This window comes from Zosterops lateralis, assembly GCF_965231275.1.
Source record: "Zosterops lateralis genome assembly, chromosome: 1".
NCBI lineage: Eukaryota > Metazoa > Chordata > Aves > Passeriformes > Zosteropidae > Zosterops > Zosterops lateralis.
The window spans coordinates 116,268,193-116,286,612 of NC_139762.1; the positions used below are offsets into that span (position 1 = coordinate 116,268,193).

At 41.0% G+C, this 18,420-nt stretch overlaps 1 protein-coding gene across 2 annotated transcripts in view; it reads left to right on the top strand.

Moving 5' to 3' along the window:
• Window positions 1–9,410: 9,410 nt before the first annotated feature.
• The window catches only part of NKAIN3 (sodium/potassium transporting ATPase interacting 3), a gene marked incomplete at its 5' end in the record, with an annotated part of 339,113 nt that continues 330,103 nt past the window's right edge, over window positions 9,411–18,420 (top strand). For both annotated transcript variants that reach the window (XM_083864367.1, XM_083864368.1), the window contains one exon: window positions 9,411–9,464. In XM_083864367.1, the coding sequence (XP_083720493.1) occupies window positions 9,411–9,464 (54 nt within the window). The remainder of the gene's footprint in view (window positions 9,465–18,420) is intronic.

Sequence of the window (18,420 nt, forward strand, 5' to 3'; positions counted from 1 at the left end):
TTTCAAAATCTACAACAGAACTCGTAGGTTACAGAAATATATCTGCAATGTGTAGAAAATTGATAGACAAAACCAAGAAGGAGTGTATTTACATCATTGTGCCTCCTAAATCATTACCATGCGAACCCATCATTATGAACTCTCTGTGAAGAATTGTTAAAATTCTATAAGTAATCTCATAGGCTTGTCTCAGACAGCGAGTCTGAAGAAAAGGTTCACTTTGAAAGGTAGGTAGATACTTTCGTTGTAGACTTATTACAAGCATCACATTTTGATACAATGTAGAGAACCAAGTTTAGGAGCCTAAGTTCTACACATTGGAAGCAGTAGAAGTCTTGACAGAAAAAATTCTCTTTAGTTGCTTAACAGACTAGAGTGGTGTTGTGGTTTGAAAGCAAAACAAGTGAGAGGCTCCAAGTCAGAAATACAATTTAATAAGAAGAAAGGTAAAAAGGTAAAAATAAAATAAATGCAATAACACAAAGGACCACTGACAGAGTCAGAATACAACCTGAGCAGGATGGTGGAAGTAGTCCAGATGAGGTGCTCCTCCTGAAGCAGTGATCCTGTAGAAAGGTCTGGTAGCTCTGCTCCTCTTGCAATCCAGTAGGTAAGGGCTGCTTGCACTGTCCCACATACCAGCTTATATCCAGGTGAGAATGCTTGGCTCCTCCCCCTGGGCAGAGCATCTCACAATGGGATGATGAGTTGTGAAGTGGGTCCTTGATGGCCCATTAAACAGAGATAACTCCTGGAGGGAGTTACCTGTGAGTCATGGGCCAGGCGTTGATGGGCCATTAGCAGAAGACAGCCCTACACTAGAGCACTTCCCCACTTGATTTCAACAGTTCATGAAGAAGGTGATAGAATAAATACTTTGTGTACATCCTACACTACAACCCAGGACAAGTGGAGAGTGCTTCTCAGCTTTTCCCTTTTCTCCAGCTTCTAGAGGAGGATCAAGGTTTATTCACTTGTTAGATAATCCACTAAGTATAACAAAGGAGACCCTGTCTGTAAATTCTATGTAAGCACATATATGACAGGGGAATACTGTCATTTTATTATTAATTCAGATATTCAGGGGTTAAATTATGAACTCAGCTATGGAAATTGAAAACTGAAATTGAAAATGTATTTATTTCAGAGCTACACATAATTATATACTTCTAGTTTGCTTTGTCTATTTTAAATTACTTTATGCAAATCTAATTTTCAAGGATTATGTATGGAGTAAAATTAGATGAGCCCTTAAAAAGCTAATATAACATAATTGTGGTATTATTGTGTGTGTGCATAGTGTGTACATAAGATCCAGATGTTAATTAGTAAATCAGGTTGATTTAACAAACAGAAATTTGTTCTGATGAAAAGCTGAAAGGAAAGACAATTACATTCAAGAAAGTTATTGTTTGTACTATGAGCTCACTGAAAGGAAAAAAAATTAACATAGCAGAAAAGACTTCTAGAAAAAAACTCACCAATTAAGTCATATACATGGGAACTGATTGTTACCAGTACCTAGCCTGACTTTCCACAAACGACATGAGTTGTTTACCTTGAGTATTGATTGTGTAATGGTAAAGCAGCTTTATGCAGCCATATCTTCCAGTTAGGTCCATCACTGCATTTCACTTGCCAGTAATGGAGTCAATAAATTTGCATCAGATGCATATGCAGTTCCTTAACTCTTCTTTTGAGGAATACAGCTGGCTCTACAGGGTTAAAAATTCTGTCAGTGTTACATCCCAGACACTCAAACCTAGGCTAAACCAAGGTTCTTTTGCTTTGGGTAGACCCAAAGGAGAAAATTCCAGACAAATATTCTCGAGGTAAAAATACACAAAAGTTTACTGGCAAACCATAGTTAAAGAACATTGGCAAAAGAGTAAATACTACAATAACATCACTTATCACAGTACAGACTTATCCCATTGAACATAGAAAACTTAATAATCCATTTGATGTTATATTCTGTGAGATGACAGTTAGAAGAAGAAGAAAGCAAGAAAGACGTAAAGACAGGAAAGATATAAGAAAAGAGTCATATAGCTACCAAGTCCTTGTTTCCAGTAACGTGAAACTCCAATATGAAATCGGGTTAAAGGACAAGGTGCTTGCCTTGTAGTGAGTGACCCCTCTTAAACCTTTTTGGCCCATCTTGAGCCTTCCTCCCAGGAGGAGCTTCCAGTCTCTCAGTCACTCATGGACTGGGTTAGGCAAAAGTGGGGCTGCCTCCAGTGTGCCATGATTGATAGATGCTGCAGTTGAATCGGCCACAACACTCAGAGTGCTTCAATAAAACTTCAGAAGGCTTCGATTATCAGCACCTTGTTGTTTAAAAGTCCTTCACACTTTTTCTCTGTAGTCTCCCACAGGCAGCTCCAAGCAACTCTTTCCCTCTCTGCTCTCACAGGCAGCTCTGTAGTATTAACTCAACAGCTCAGCTTCCTCCTTTCTTGCCTCCTCACAGCATGGCCAGCAGACTCCACCTAACTCCAACTGCTAATTCACTCTTTTATCACGCCCATAGCCATGAGGGCAAGGTTGTTCCCACTCTTGCATAATTAACACAGCTGCAATGTTTTGGGGGCAAGAATGCCTTTAGCACTACCTCTATCTTGTCTTCCCACATCTTCCCACAGATAGACACTGTGCGGGTGGGGGATATGGGGGACAGGGCACCACCTCACCAGAGTAAGGTCTGAACCACCCCCTACCACACATTCCAAGCTCCCAAGATGTCTTGAAACAGATTACCTTTTTCAGTCTCTTTTCCACTGACAGTCAGTCAATGTACAATTTCCCTCAACCAAAATCTCCCTAGTGTTGAACCAAAATCCCCCTAGTGTATCTCCTCAGATGGTCAGTGTTCAGTGGCTTCATTCAAATAACAGCCTTACACTTCATGTAAAAAGGAAAACTTCAGGCAAAATATTTCTGCTTCATAAACATAACAAAAGAAGGGTTTTTAAACTACAAGTATAATAACTGTAATTCAGGTAAAATTTGTTATTTAGAATCGAGTGGGCAAGTCAGCTTTGCCTTTCTTATTGAAAGCTGACATTTAATGCCTGAAAATAGATGTGAAATGAGTGTGAATGACTCAGAGAAAAATGTTGCCAGCAAGAGAAACTTTAGGACAATTGCATGGAACAACCTCTCAGCCTACCTTCCCAGCCCTATTCAGGCCTTAGCAATGTGTTCATTGCTTCCCAAACCCCCACTGACTACAGCGGGAGTTCTGAATGGATCCAGAACAGGAAGTACTGCTCACATTTCCTACTGTGGCTAAAACTCTGCTGTGACCTGTGATGGCTTATCACTGATCTCCAGATACAAAATCTCATTCACCAGGTCACAAAAGCTGAGCAGAGCCTGAGTGCAGCAAATGTCACAAGTATTTCAGACCAACCTAGCATCTAAAATCCTTGGTTGTGATTAACATGGCTGGTATCAGTGCCATCTTTTCAAGCCTAACACAAAAGCCTCAGTGAGCAAAGAAAAACAATCCATTCTATACTCCATTTCAGATGCCATAAATTCAGCTTTGTATTTTGAAGGACTTTTCTATATATGTACATCAGTTTTCTTGTCAAGTTTTTCCATATTAAAATTGAGGCTTGTACCAATGTTCATGTACAATGAATGGTTCAAAATTAATACTGACCTGCAAAAAAGAAAGCCTTATAGTGTCATAGAACATGCTGAGTTGGAAGGGGCCCATCAGGATCATCAAGTCCAAATCCTGGCCCTGCATAGAACACCCCAAGAGACACATCTGAGTGCATTGTCCAAACATTTCTTGAACTCTGTTAAGCTTGGTGCTGTGACCACTTCTCTGGGGAGCCTGTTCCATTGCTCACTCTCCATCTGTGTGAAAATTTTTTTCACACAGACATCCAGCCTAAACCTCCCCTGACTCAGCTTCATGCCATTTCCTCAAGTCTTGTCACTGAGAATGAAGAGATCTGAAGATTTATATCTTTGTATTTAGATATAGAATATTTATATTTAGATCTGTATAATTTACCAGCTTTTTGGTTCTTGCAATTAATATGGGAGGCAGTTGCAAAGAACTTGTACTTTATTCCAGTTTTGCTGTTCCTGGCTATGGGGACATGCATTATGCATTGTACCAAACCAAAACAAACCAAAACAAAAAACCAAACCAAACCAAACCAAACCAAACCCAAACCCAAAACCAAAACCAAACCAAACAAAACAACAACAAAAAAAACCACAAAACAAACAAACAAACAAACAAACAAACCCAAACTAAAAAGATAAGAAGAGCTAAATACAGAAAAAAACAAACCCAAAGCTGAGCTGGAGTCTGCCAGTGACAAACCAGAATGAGTTAAAGGGAGTCAGTCTGTGCACTTAAAGCACTCATGTTTTTAAAACTGCTTTCGTATTGTCAGGGCCGCAGGGGTACCACCAGTCCTGCCTCTTCCTGCCCACACCCAGGGCTCTCCCAACCCTGTCCACAGACCAAGACCCCACCTCAGCCCCAAAAGGGCCATCAGGCCCTGCCCCAGCATTGCCTCAGCAGCAGGACTGATCTACAGCTCCCCACAGCTTTGCCTCCCCAGACACAAGCCCAGCCTGGGCTGAAGTCTTGTGTCTCTAACACTGAGCAGTCCCCATTCCTTTCCCCGTGGACCTGCCTACCCACTGAGAGGCTGTGTCTCACCATGGTTCCCCACACCAAGCCTGATCATTTAAAACACCTCTTTAAAATAAGAAAGAAGTCATTCACAATGAACATATATTTTCATTCCATAATGTACTTGCATTTTAATGAAGAATGCAGTTTCCTAGCAGCAGGTGTTAACATTGAAATGAAAAATTAGATCATTATATTGTGTATCTGCTTTCAGAAGGATAAATTGAAAATAGGATTTACTAAAAACACTGATAATATCTTGAAACCCTCATTTGTCTTTAAAGCTATATTAAATTTCATGAGTTTTCTAGTTTGCTTGAGGTATTTCAAAACTGCTTGGGGAATACACAGTGGAATGTTTTTCTAAGCTATCATAACTGTAAGTCTGCCTGAAGTGCGACCTGTTGATAGCTTTATGGAGGTGTGTTTGGGTCCCTGTATCCTCCCTCATTCTGGGAAAGCTTGAAAAGTAATTACAAAGCTTCTGATTCTCAATCTTTCTGCATTAAATGCCAAAACTAAAGGTGAAATATGAGGCCACAAGAATCTGTTCTTAAGTTCTGATTCTGCAGACCCTAAATGTATTTACCTAATCTCTGCATAAAGGGCTATGCTTGGCATTAAAAAATAAGTAATTACATGAATCTTTCCAGGATTAGGATTATCCTTTGACACTGTTACTTATTTTCATTACTCATTTCTTCTGACTAATATTCATGATCAAGAATGGAAAAGTCAAACTATGAAGGAAATGTCTCTGCTGTCATCTGTGATTATTACTTTACTCTAATGGGCAGAGTCAATAAAATGCACCTCCTTAAGGCCAGGTCCACGACATGATAATTTGGTGCAGGCTGAGGAAAACTCCAGGAGAGAGAGACGAGTAAATGATTATTAGACAGATAGTATATACACCATTAAAGAACTACAAGGACAGTCAAATATGAATTTCACTTTGTCCTCTTGATATGAGATCTTTTACTGATGATTTTAGTTCTTAAACATGAAAATTTTAATATCTTTGATTCTGAAGATTATACTAACAAGGAATAAACCTATAGGAATTAGAGGTCTCTATTACATACTTGTAATATCTGCTATTGCTATCTGTGATGCTGTATTTCTATGAATATGAACAACCTTGGTTTTATGCTTTGAATGCAATTAGATAAGAAGCACGAGTTTTGATGTCCTACAATTACAGCTTTAGAATAGGAAATCATACACTTATGTGAGGGTATGGCCATATGTACCTGGACATATCATAAAGCTTTTGAGGACATGTTTTCTTTTCAAGAGCACTGAATTTGCATCCATACAAAACATCTTCTTGGGCATTAAGAGAGTCTACAGGGCTTTCTAAAACTTACACCATTTTTTCACCTACTTGGCATGCATGGTGCTGAATTAGGGCTGTCTCCGTTATAAATTACTGGAAATTACTTTCTATGGTTACTTGCCTATGAGCTTGTATACCCAATTCATGGGTAGAAAAGTCTGTAATATACAGTCCTTCCTATTTGCTTTGTACATTATTTCATTTTTATATTGCATTCTCTGATATGTTCTAGAAATCCTATGCCTTCATAACCATACTTCAATTTTAGCCTCTTTCTGATCCAGGTTCTTTCTCCTGTACTTCCATTGTCCAGTCCTTTCAGCTGCAGTGCAAGGTTATTCTATTATTTTAGTTCCTTGTGCTCCTATGGAAATCATGTTCTACAGCATTCTTTTGTGTAATTTTTTCCTTGTGAAACCTTATACTCAGTGATAACCTTTATCCCAACATTTATCCTTTTTGATAGGGAGAGTGGGGATCAGTTTTGACTAGCTAGAGGACATAACTAAATGCTTTGGGAACATGGGAAAACAAAAGGAAAAACATTAGAAATTCATAAAGAATTTTTAAGAAACTTACTCTCACTTGTTGTGATTTAACCCCAGCTGAAAACTCAGCCTCATGCAGCTACTCACTCTTCCCCCACCCTCTCCTGATGTGACATGGGAGAGATTCAGAGGGTAAATGTGAGAAAACTCATGGGTTGAGATAAACCCATGAGTTTCATAGGGAAAACAAAAGTCATGCATACAAACAAAGCAAGACAAGAAATTCATTGGCTATTTCCCATGGGCAGTTGGGTTCAGCTGTGTCCCCTCCCAACTCTTTGTGCACCCCCAGCCCCCTTGGTGGTGGAGGGTGAGAAGAAAAAGGACTTGAGGGTCTGTGAACCCTGCTCTGAGGTGATTAAAACACCCCTGGATTATCAACCCTATACGAGTGCAAATCCAGAACATAATCACATAGTAGCTACTGTGAAGAAAATTAACTCTATTGCAGCCAAAACAATCACATTCTCCAACCCTTATTCCATAGGATTTAGCTGCTTCTCAGACAAGCACTACTCTTGGGGAGAAATAGAGGAAAACTATGGACCTTATCCCACTGATGTAAAAGTAAGGCCTGAATATGGTGAGCACAAGTAAAATCTCTTCAGCACTAGCTCTTGACATTTCATGGATCTGGTTCCTTACCCATCCTGCCATTCTTATTATTAATCTCCATATTATTGGGTTTAGCTAAAAAGATTTTATAGTCTACTAAATACTTCAGTGAAGTACAGAGAGATGATGCTTCCTCTAAGTCTTCTTTATAGAAAACCAATTATCCATAAAATTTACCAGCTTAAGAGCTTGCAATGTATTTTTGGCAACTATCACCTTTTCAATTTACTTTCATATCTTCAGGTATTCATCCTTCAAAATATATATCTGTTCTCGGAACATACGACTTTAGTAAACTTTAGCCCCAGGTAGAATTTTGTCTTAAAAGCCATACATAGAAATACAAATCTCAAGTGGTTTTATTAAAATTTTGTATTTTGTGCAATGTGGGTTATATTTTGTGCTCCTCAAATAACTACCCAGTCAAATACACATCCTGGATGAGCAGAATCTGCTTCTTACTTGTCTTTCCTTTGTTTCTTCAATTTGGTATTCAAAACTGTCTTAATGTTTTCCTACTTAAAAGGGTGAAAAAAAAGGGTAAAAAAAGGAAATTTTCCAAATCTAATCTGACACAATACTGTTTTACAGTAGCCTTGTAATTATTTTATTATTATTTAAATATTTGACTATTTAATATATAAATGAAGAGCTCTGTGTAGTGGGAGGATGCAATATTGTGTATTTCACAGAGACATTAATCAGATAATTCACTAAAATGCCTTGTAGAAGATAGAGTTTTGGTTTTGTGTTTTGTTTTTGAGGTTTATTTTTCTTTTTCCCCCAGGGCAAGCCTCAGTGTTTTGTAGCAGAAGTCTCTGTATTGTGGAACAGCAGCTGGTAACAGGCTGTAGGAAAGTGCTGTCTGGTGAGTGGAACATGCCTTAATGCGTGTAAAAAATAATCTAATTTATCTAGACTTTGTTGGAGAAGGGAAAAAAAGAAGGTAGCCGACACTTCATCCACACACTGCGTTTTCAAGAGACCGTGTGTATTTTTTGATTTATTCTCCCGCCCCAGAAGATTACTTGTCTATGACCAAACTACATATAAAGCTGTAGGGACCGCACTATCTCCACTGATCCTGTTTCTCCCAACTGCCCCTGGAGAGGCCCCTGGAGAGCACTGTTTGTTCATCCGTATCCTTGTACGCTAAGGACTTGGCAGTGCTGGATTAACTCTTGGACTTGACGATGTTAGATCTTTTCCAGCCTAAGCGACTCTGTGGTTCACCATTACCAGGAGCGGTGACTGCCGGAGCCGAGCCCCTCTCCCCGGAGCCCATTCCCAGTTCACACCCGCGAGGGACAGCAGGAACCGGCGGGCTCTCCTGGCACAATGGCGCTGCCGGGAAGGGAAACCCCTTCCCCCAGCATCACTGGTGCGCGGACAAGGAGGGGACCCAGAGCCCGAGCACAGCCTCAAGCACTCAGACACTCCCCGCCCCCGGCTGGGAGAGCGGGACGGGAAGGGGCTCACCGGGTACCGCCCGCACCCGCGGGGACAGGGCTCCCAGCCGCTGCCAGCGGGACTCCCTGAGGGTCGGGATCCCGGCTGCTTCCCCTGCCCCCGGAGCCCGCTCCGACCCCGGCACGGCGCGGAGGGCGAACAATGGCCCGCCACCGCCGGGGGGCTGCTCCGGCCGCCGCACTGGGGGCTGCTCCGGGCCCGCCCCACCGCTCCCCGCCCCTCCCGCCCCAGTCCCTTGAACTTTCCCCGGGCGCCCGCAACAAGCGGCTCACGCCGGGCTGCCGCTGTCCGCACAGCCCCCCGCCCCTCCCGGCAAGTTCCCCTCAAGCACAGCCTGCCCTCGGAGCCTCCAAAATCCCCGCAAAGCGCCCGCCCGGGGATCCCCGGCACGGCGCCTGAGAAAAGCCCGCCGCCGCCCCCGCTCCTCTCCCGTTCACACCTCGCGCAGCTCCCTCCCGCCCTCCCCCGCACGCCCACCCGCCCGCGCCCCCCGCCTCCCCACCCTCGTTCCCTCTGCCCACCCCGCCCCGGTCCGCGAACGCCCACCCCCGGCCCCTGCCCCTTCCCCAGAGCCAGACCCGGGAGGAGCGCTCCGCCGCCGCCGAAGAGAAGCCCCTCCACAAAGGAGCGAGGCAGCAGGAGGCGGGGGATACACGCACGCCCGGCCGCTCCGTCCGGATGCGGTGAGCCCCCCGCCTCGCCGCCGGGGCCGCGTCAGTGCGGGAGGGAAGAAGCGAGCGGCGGCGGCGGCGGCTCTCCGGCTGCCACCATGGGCTGCTGCACGGGGCGCTGCACGCTGATCTTCCTCTGCTCGCTGCAGCTGGTGAGTGCCGGGGCACGCTTGGGCTTCGCGGGGGCTGGGCAGGGACGGGCGCTCTCTCCCCCACCCCGGGCACGGCCGCCGGGGGCGCGGAGCGGCACTGACCCGGCGGCGGAGCTGTCCGCGCCCGCCGCCCCGACGGCGCGCCCGCCCCGCGCCCCGACGCGTAAGTTTGGCGGAGCGACGCGTCCAGAGCGGCCCCGCGACTGGGGGACAGAGAGAGTGGGCGACCCGGGGCGGGCACCGCGGCGTCCCAGCCCGGGCGGCTTGTCTGCGCTCCCTGCCTGGGGGAGAGCGGCTCCCCCGCCCTGGTGTCGCTTCGAGGAGATGTCACTCCCCTGTGGTTCCGGGCGGGGGCTTCCCCCGCCTGCTCAGAGTAGAGGCCGAGGGGAAGAACGAGGCTGGCGGTGCCCCCGGTCAGTGTCCGCGGAGCGGCGGCGGGGCCGGACACTGCTGGGCGCTGCCGGCGCGGTGGGAAGATGCGGGGACCGGCACCGCCGCATCTTTCTTTTCTATTTTTCTTAACCTGTGTAAAAGCGGCGTGTGCCGACCCAGTCCCGGGACTTTTCTTGGGGTTCCTTTTCTCTGCTTAAGTATTCCTGGGCGTGCAATTGAAACAACAGAACGGTGCCGCTTCTCCTCTTTGTTTAGTGGAGTTGGCATATTTATTTTAGAGAAAACAGTTGTTGAGATAAATCACCGCCAAACAACAATAATCCTTCATCTGGCTCATTAGCAGGATGATAAAATAATACTCTCCCCTTAACGGTAGTTCCTGCTCCCAAGAGTGTTTTAAAAGATTTTTCTCTTTTCTAGTGACTCAGTGTCATCATTTTGCCACATGATCTCTCCTAAAATGAGTGGTGTTCCTCGTGTGTGTGTGCCTCTAAAGAAGAAAAGTGGGATGCGTTTAGTGTGTGTCGGGGGGTTGTTTGTTTGTATTCGTAATCCTTTGCGATCTTTCTAGTTTTCTCTCACAACGCTTTGAAATCGCTTCTGTTTCAGAGGTAATACTCCAGAAGTAATTGTACATATTGCATTTATTTGAAAATCCCCTTTCATTTTCAAGGCTTTGTGCCAGGTTCTTAGCCTGTGTAAACTGGTGTGTCTCCATTGTTTCCAGTGTGAGCCTGGACCTTATTCACATGTGAATAGAGTGATGGGCTTAGTGTGGAATAAGTAACTGAACGGCACAACCTTGCCAAAAAACAGAGGAGGCACATGATTTGTACTCTAAGTGTAAGGAAAGTATTCTGGATACATTGCTGTTATTTTTTATTTATTTTGTATCAGTTTTGTGCTAACGACTGCAGCAGAATTGCTCCTGATTTACATCATGCATGTGGGAGGGGAAACAAACCCTATTTCTTCAAATATATCTCTTTGCCAGTTACGAGGATTATAATAACTGTATTTACTATTCTGTGGAATTACTGGGAGGCTATAAAAATTGAAGTAAAGTGTGAATGGCTACCATAATCTGCAGAGAAATGCATAAAAAGTCTTTCAGGAAAAGAGTAATGTTTTATAAAAGATCTATCAGATGATATAACAACTTTCAAAAATTACTTCAATGCATAGTTTTTCTGCTGTTCTTACCTGTTTTATGGTGATGTTCTGCTGTCATACCTACATCTTTCAGGTGCTGATAAATGACAATATGGCAAAATGCTGTCATTTTAATTTATTTTCATATAAAAATAGAAGTCTTTCTTTATATTCAAGGAGTAATCTAGTAGATATTATGTCCTGGTTCTGACCAAGACAGGATTAAATTTTTTGCAGTAGCCTGGAGGGCACATGGCTAGGAACTTGCAAGTTGTTCTGTGCTACTTCACATCATTGCCGGGGGTGGAGGAAAAGGACTTTCTTCCAGGGAGAATGGGCTCCCTCTGTTTTGGGGTAGTGTGGCAGCAGTCCCAAGCTGGAGAGAGCAGTGGGGTGGCCCTGGTTCCCAGCCAACATGGGAAGCATGGCTGCGGTCTGGTGGGGCTGGGACAAGCATTTTGGATGTCAATCATTCTCTCTTTAGCGTGCTTTTGGTATTAGTATTGTCGCTGTCACTGTTCCTTTTCTTATCTTATTGCTGTTTCCAGTAAATTGTTTTTCTCTCAACCCACGATCTTTGCCTTTTGTGCCCAAATTCTCCTCTCCAGGCACCTGTAGGGGGAAAAGAGAGGGGGAGAGGGAGGAGCAAGTGACAGCATGATCTGGAGGGTCTCAGCTGGAGAACTAAATTGGGGAGTATCATTCCTAAGCCACAACACATGAACTTAAAGCTCAGATGTTTTCCATCATCTCAGTGGTGGTAGTGTTCAGTTTATATATGTAGAAGTTAACACTACAGAAAATTTAAATATTTTTCTAATATCTTAGAGGTCATGAATATAAAATGTGCAGCAAAACTGCATGTCTGGACATTACTCTGATTAAGTGAGATTTATTTTACTTTGTTTCTACTTATGGAGGAGTGGAAGAGATATTAGTGATTGTAGACAATATTTGATTAAATCTTGCAAAATCCAAGCACTCGTAGTGCTAACTTGTAGAATTTCAGAAGTACTGATGATTTGTATGACTTGAGGAAAAACTTTAAAAAGGAAACAGATGGGCATATATTTTTTTTAAAAAAGAAGTTACTAACTTCTTTTAAAGTTACAAGAACAGTTAGTTGTGTTCTGATCATGTAGAGAAGGGCCTGGGAACAGCTCAGGCTTAGCTTTAGGATTAACCTTTCAATATTACCTGAGAAAGAAGTTTCTAATTAAATACAGTTGGCAACATCTTTTATGGCAGGCATATACTGTATAGATTCTCTTCTGTGTAAGATGGAAAGTAAAAAAGCCAAATCCCTGAGGACATGTTCTTAAACAAGATATACTTCTTGTTCTAAAGAAGAGTGCACTGCTCATTGTTATCAAAACACAGTTTCTTGATTCTTTAGAACTTTTGTCTTCTCTAACTTTTGCCTTCTTTATCCCAACAATATATAAACAAACAGCCTAGGCAAAAGTGAAGAGGAAAACAGTTATTGCATTACTATGAATAAAATACCCTTTCTCTAATGTTAACCCAATAAGTGTATTAACTGCAAGAAGATTTGCTTGTAATTTTCAGTCCTGTTTGACATAAAATGGCAGTAATAGCGATTTTCAGTTATGGTTTAATCCAAGAAAGTGGAGGTTTTTGGCTGACACCTTTTACTTTTTTTATAATGAATGCATTTAAATGTTTCATTCAATAATCCTAAGGACAGTCTCTAATTAGTCTTCTATCATTTAATAATAACTTAATTTGTAAGTGGGAATCCATATCATTATGTGTAATACAGAATTCTGGAAATAATCATTGAGATGGAAGTGTAGGTGGTGCAAGTTCAGGAAAAGCTGATAGACACTTTCAGAGTTTCATTGAATCCCTTCATGTGGAAATCAAGGAAATTTTGTGTAAGGAGAACTGTATCTTGCCCTACCACTCCTCCTTGATCTTTCCCTGTTTTGCTCTTCCTGACTGAAGCATTGTCATATGCCATTGCCAAAGATGTCTGAGCAAAGAACAGTGAAGTGTATGTGTATCTTTTTGTGCATAAATATATCATTAGGATTATTAGGAGCTATGTACACACTGGAAAAATATATCATAAGGATATATGAATCCTTTGGATTACAACCGTAATTCTTACTGATGCCACTAGAAGTCTTGGCCTTGTCTGTACTAAAAAATTAAACCAGCTGGCAGAGATTGTGCCTGTGCTATTGCAGACACTGTGCCATAAAACACTGAAAGATGAAAATGCTTGGAAAATAAAACAAATTCAAAAAATATTAAATTCTGGATGGGGTAAATTGACAATAAATTGCAGCAAGATTTAGCTGTGTGAATCCAATTGGTGTTAATAAATGTCACACAGTGAAAACCTTCATGCTGCTTTGAAAATGTGTTTCTGAGAAACTACCTTAGCAGGATAATGTTGTTTCAACATTTACAACAAGTGGAAGTTTTTGGGACCTAGAATTAGGCAGATAAACAAACACGAAGAACTCTAAATACAGCGATGGTAAATGAGATTTTCAAAGTGGTGAAGGTATGGTTGATGGAAAGTCTGTGACTAAGTCCCTTCATGACTTTGACAGCCTCATTTTGTGTGCTTATCCTTGGGCTCCTCTGCACTGTGTTCATTCTGTAGATCTTGATTTAGAAGTGTATGGTTTATCCAGTTACAGCTAGTGTAAAATAGGGTGTTCCCTACTTAACCTGTTACCTTCCAAATAATTAAAGTGTCAGCAGGCCACACTGAAAAATGTACTAATATTTTGACTTCTGTTTGTTTGGGAAGTGCAATTGGTCATTTCAACAGCCTGATCTCTTTCAATATCTAGAAGATTTATATTTATGATTGCCATTAACATTAATTATATTGATGTATGTAAATCCTTACCTTTGGAGACTGTATCCATTAGAATGAACAATAATGTTTCATCATTTGTTACTGGACATTATGGAATTTCAGCAGTTACGTGGGGAAGTGGTATATGTATATATCATGCATAGATTTTCATCTCATTTTTCAATAATTTATAGAGCTGGACGATCTATGACTTTGACTCTTGATGCTTGGATGTTAGAACAGACAGATACCAGTTATTCACTTAACAGCTCAGGGATTCAAGGGAATTGGTAAATTTGAGAAAGTAAAATCTTTGAACCAATAAATTGCTGTACTTTTTATGTTGATGAAAGAATCACCAGCCCGTTGATCTGGAGATGAAGCATCTGTCCACTGATAAGAGACTGAAGTTGAGGGAGTGCCTCTTGTACTAGCAAGGATGGAGAAAGCTTGGGGTTTTAGCCCTGAACAATGCCCTGGGAGCAGGATGTTGGACTTTCTGTTATAACAGCTGAGGTGGGAATGGTGTTTTCCTCTAGTAACTCAAATAACATTCCCAAAGCATGTAACCATTGCTGATGGCTATACCTAGGAGGCTGATATGCTCGTAATGTGTGTGTATAGTTGCATTTAACCTTCACATTGGAAGTAATATGCTGCATCAGGTAGAACTACTCGAGTTAAATATTCACAATCCAAAAAATACATGATATTATATACATTTTAGGATCTCTCTCATCAGGAACAAGAGAGTAAAAATGAGCACTGCTTTCCACTTTGTGTTTTTGTTTTATTTTTCAAAACTGTTGGGAGTTATCTGTTAGTAAAACACACATTCTGAGCTCATCAACACTGTAGGATTTAACCTTTCCACGCACCAGAAATTCAGCTCCAGAAGTGAAATCTCCTCTCAAAGCTGCAGTGTTCCAAAGTTAGAAATTCAAAACTTGAGGAAACATGAACTTTCAGAGCCCTCTGAACTTGCTGAACTGATTCCTCTGAAAGGAATCATGCAGCTCTTGCTTAGTTTTAAACACCACAGCAGGTTATTTTTCTACAATTCCTGGCTGCTCTATGACTGAGGAACAGTTAATGGTCATATAAACATTTAACTAATATATTCGTAGTGATGAAGTGAAAGATTTAAGATATCAATGATAATAATGACAATTAATACACTGAAAATTGTGAATTATATAGCTTCTTTCTGTCTATAAGACCAGTAAGTTTTGTAAATAGTTATTTTAAGAACATTCAGATATGCTGTTGATCTGCTTCAAATTTCAAGATCTGTTACATTCTACCTGGATCCCATTCTTGGGACTAAGAGGCAAATATTGTGGTTTTGAAAGTCATTGGAATTCAGGATAGTATTCTTGGATCTAAATGGAATTTGGGTAGGACTTTCAGAACTTGAATACTTTGTAGGTTTATTTTTGGTGGTCGTATGGTTCGATTGCACTTGCAGTTGTTTAGGTGGTGTTTAAATGTTGCCATTTTGGTGAGGTTTGGGTCTGAAATAAAAACTTGTAAGACAAGTTAATCTTAGCTCATATTTTCAATCTATAACTTACTTGGATCTTATAGGTATAAAGAGCTCCTTTTAGTTTTCAGGTAGAAGTGTTGCATTTTGGCCCCCTCATGACATGAATTTAGTTGATTAGATGACCAAAGAGAGAGTCAAACCAGTCACACTAATCATTGGCCCAGATATTGTACAAGAAAAGTGATTGGAAGTTTTGTACTTCACTTGATTAGAACTGGAGTAAATTAATGAATTCCATACTTGCTAAGATGATCACTTCTTGGATGTGCTTGGTGAAGCTGAGAGGCAAAGGACTCAGGATGCAACACGGGGGAAATTGATTAAATACCAGAAAAAAAATCATAGTGGGATTATTGGATTATGTTTTTGAAAGAAATTTTGGAAACTTCATCCTTGAATAAATTTGAATTGAGCTCTCAAAAACCTGATCTAACAGAAGTTCATCTGATGTCACATTTGGCCCTGCTATGAGTAAAGGTTTTACCAGATGACCTCTAAAGACATCTTGCAACTTAGGTTATCCTGTGATTATATGATCTTACCAGAGCATAAGGAATAAGGGTCTTCAATTCTTTGTTAGGAGGGTATTTAAAATACACAGTAATTTAAATTATTTTGAAATAGTTTCTTAATTTGTTGTGTTTATAATGCAGTGGAAATAGGCTTGATATGGCAGTAACAATTCTATTCTGTAGTATCTCTTGGTGTCAAACTTCAGTGTTTAAGTAAATGAGAAATACCTGTGATTGCCTTAAAATTTATTATATCATGAGTAACAATGCTGTGATACAATGTAGCATATCAGATTCTTTGAACTCATTATTATTGAAGCAAAATATATTTCATTCAGTCAGTCTTGTAATTAATTGCTAAGCAGTCATTTTGGGGCAAAAAGCCTGTTATTTCTACCTGTACAGGGAAATGAACTGCACATTTTTGTTATAGAGGAGTAATATAAAAGAGCACTAATAACTGACTGTGTGGTTTAGGAAACTGAAAACATGATACAGAGTTTTTCACCTCTAGGTCACATTTTGTAATTCACTGCAGGTTAGATGAGGGCAAATGTCATTATGAAAAGTTTATATTAAATGACACTGGTCTTGCTATAGCCTCTGTATTAAAATGTCATCTTAATATAGAAATTGGTCCTAATTTCCATTTTTTATGTTATACAAGAAAGGTGAAGGTTGGTGGGCAGGGTGAAGACCAAAATGACAATTTTGCCAAAGTTTCCTTCAGGTTTTCTTCAGCTTGTGAGGCGTGCTACCATGCTAGTTCAATGGTTTGCACCACTGCTTTAGCTCATACTAGACAGGATGTCCTTGTAAGCTTTATAACTGACATTAAATTAAAAATAATGTTAATTGTTAAATTTAATCTTTTTCATTGGTCAGAAAGAACATTTCTTACTGCTTTTTATTTAGTACAATTTGTTGGGCAATAGCAAATGGAAAGTGTCTCACTTTGAATCTTGAAGCAGCTCAGTTTTGTCCAAGATGAAACATTTTTCTTCTCATCTTTCATAAGCAGTTAATTCTTACCTTCCTAAAGGGTATGCCAGCAGGTTTTGGATCAGACACTCCTACACTGAGTGAGACTTGCAATTCCTTGACACAGCTGTGCCAGCAGCACTATGACAGGTTTTACTGTGTCATGGACTATTTTTTTTCCTTTTCTTCTATGTGTGACCACTGAAATCTTTGTACTCTTGCTACGGATCTGTGCCTTTGATAGGTCTGTAAAGGACAGTGGTAAGCAGCGTTATCACTGTACTCTGATCTCAGGAACATACAGAGTGCTTAAGACCCTGGTAATGAAATGGTAGTAAAAGATTTTATTTTAGACCTTTTACTTTTTACTATACTTCCTTATCATCTTGTCTTTCTTCAAACACAGCCCTATCTTGCATGCAATCTCAACTCAGATGGATTTTTTAATGCTGTGGTGATTTGGGACTTGTTCTTACAAGTTGCTGAATGCCCTACAGCTCTCATTAAAGTTGCTGAAAGTCATTCTTTTACATATAGGCTCTTTATAATGGTAGGTTCAAGCAAAGGCAGCAGTGAACCCCTTCCACCTGGTGAATGCCAGTAGTACAGTAAAAGAAAAGGAAAAAGGAAAATTTTCTACTTAATACAACAGACAGTTTCAGCCAGAAAAATATCTGTTACAGAAGTGAATGCCACAAAGAAATAAAATGGAAAATTTTGTGACATGCAGAAAGAAGATAATTGTAAACCAGTTATTTATGTTGAGAGTTAATCTTGAATAATCACACTTGATTCTTCCACAGTTTTTCAGTTTTGTGAGTACAGAAGTTTTGGCTGAGAGTAAATATAAGTACATATAAAGGGTGTATGCTTAACAATGAGCCCAATGGAATTCTCTGAGGAGGGTTTTGACACACACCGAAGAAACTACACATATAGCAAAGCAGAATAATACTTAGGAGATGAAGCATGAGCAGGAAGATGCTGAAATGCTTTTATAGTTAAGGAGATTATGTGGGAGCATGGGATGAAAAGTATAGAAAGGTGTATTTAGTTGAGTGTAAAAAATGTGGGATGTGGAAGCCCTCTTCATCAGAGAGATGAAAGTTTTCTTTGTGTGTGGGAGGAATTCCTGCCTAAGGTTTCACTGAAAATAAGATCTTAAGGAAAAGATTTTTATTTATCTTTTCTGACATACTTCTCCTGCTTCTAAGCCAATTTCTCACTATTCTCTTGTAAAGTTACTGTGTTAGTGTCAGACCCCCAGAATAAAAAAATGCCAGGGAAGCAATATCAGATGATGATGATGATGATGTTTTCTAGGGAGATTGGAATGACTGGCATGTTTCTCATCCATCTCTAGTTTTTGCCTTTGGCTGAGCCTTGAATTCTCTGTGTTATCCTGGGAATGCTGCAACTTCATTGCCCTGTTGGCAGTTCCTGGAATCTCCTGTGAGCAAAGTGCTCCTGGAGCTCAGGAGTGTGCAAGTGAAGCTCAGCACAAGCCACAATGGAAATGAGTAGACATGTAAA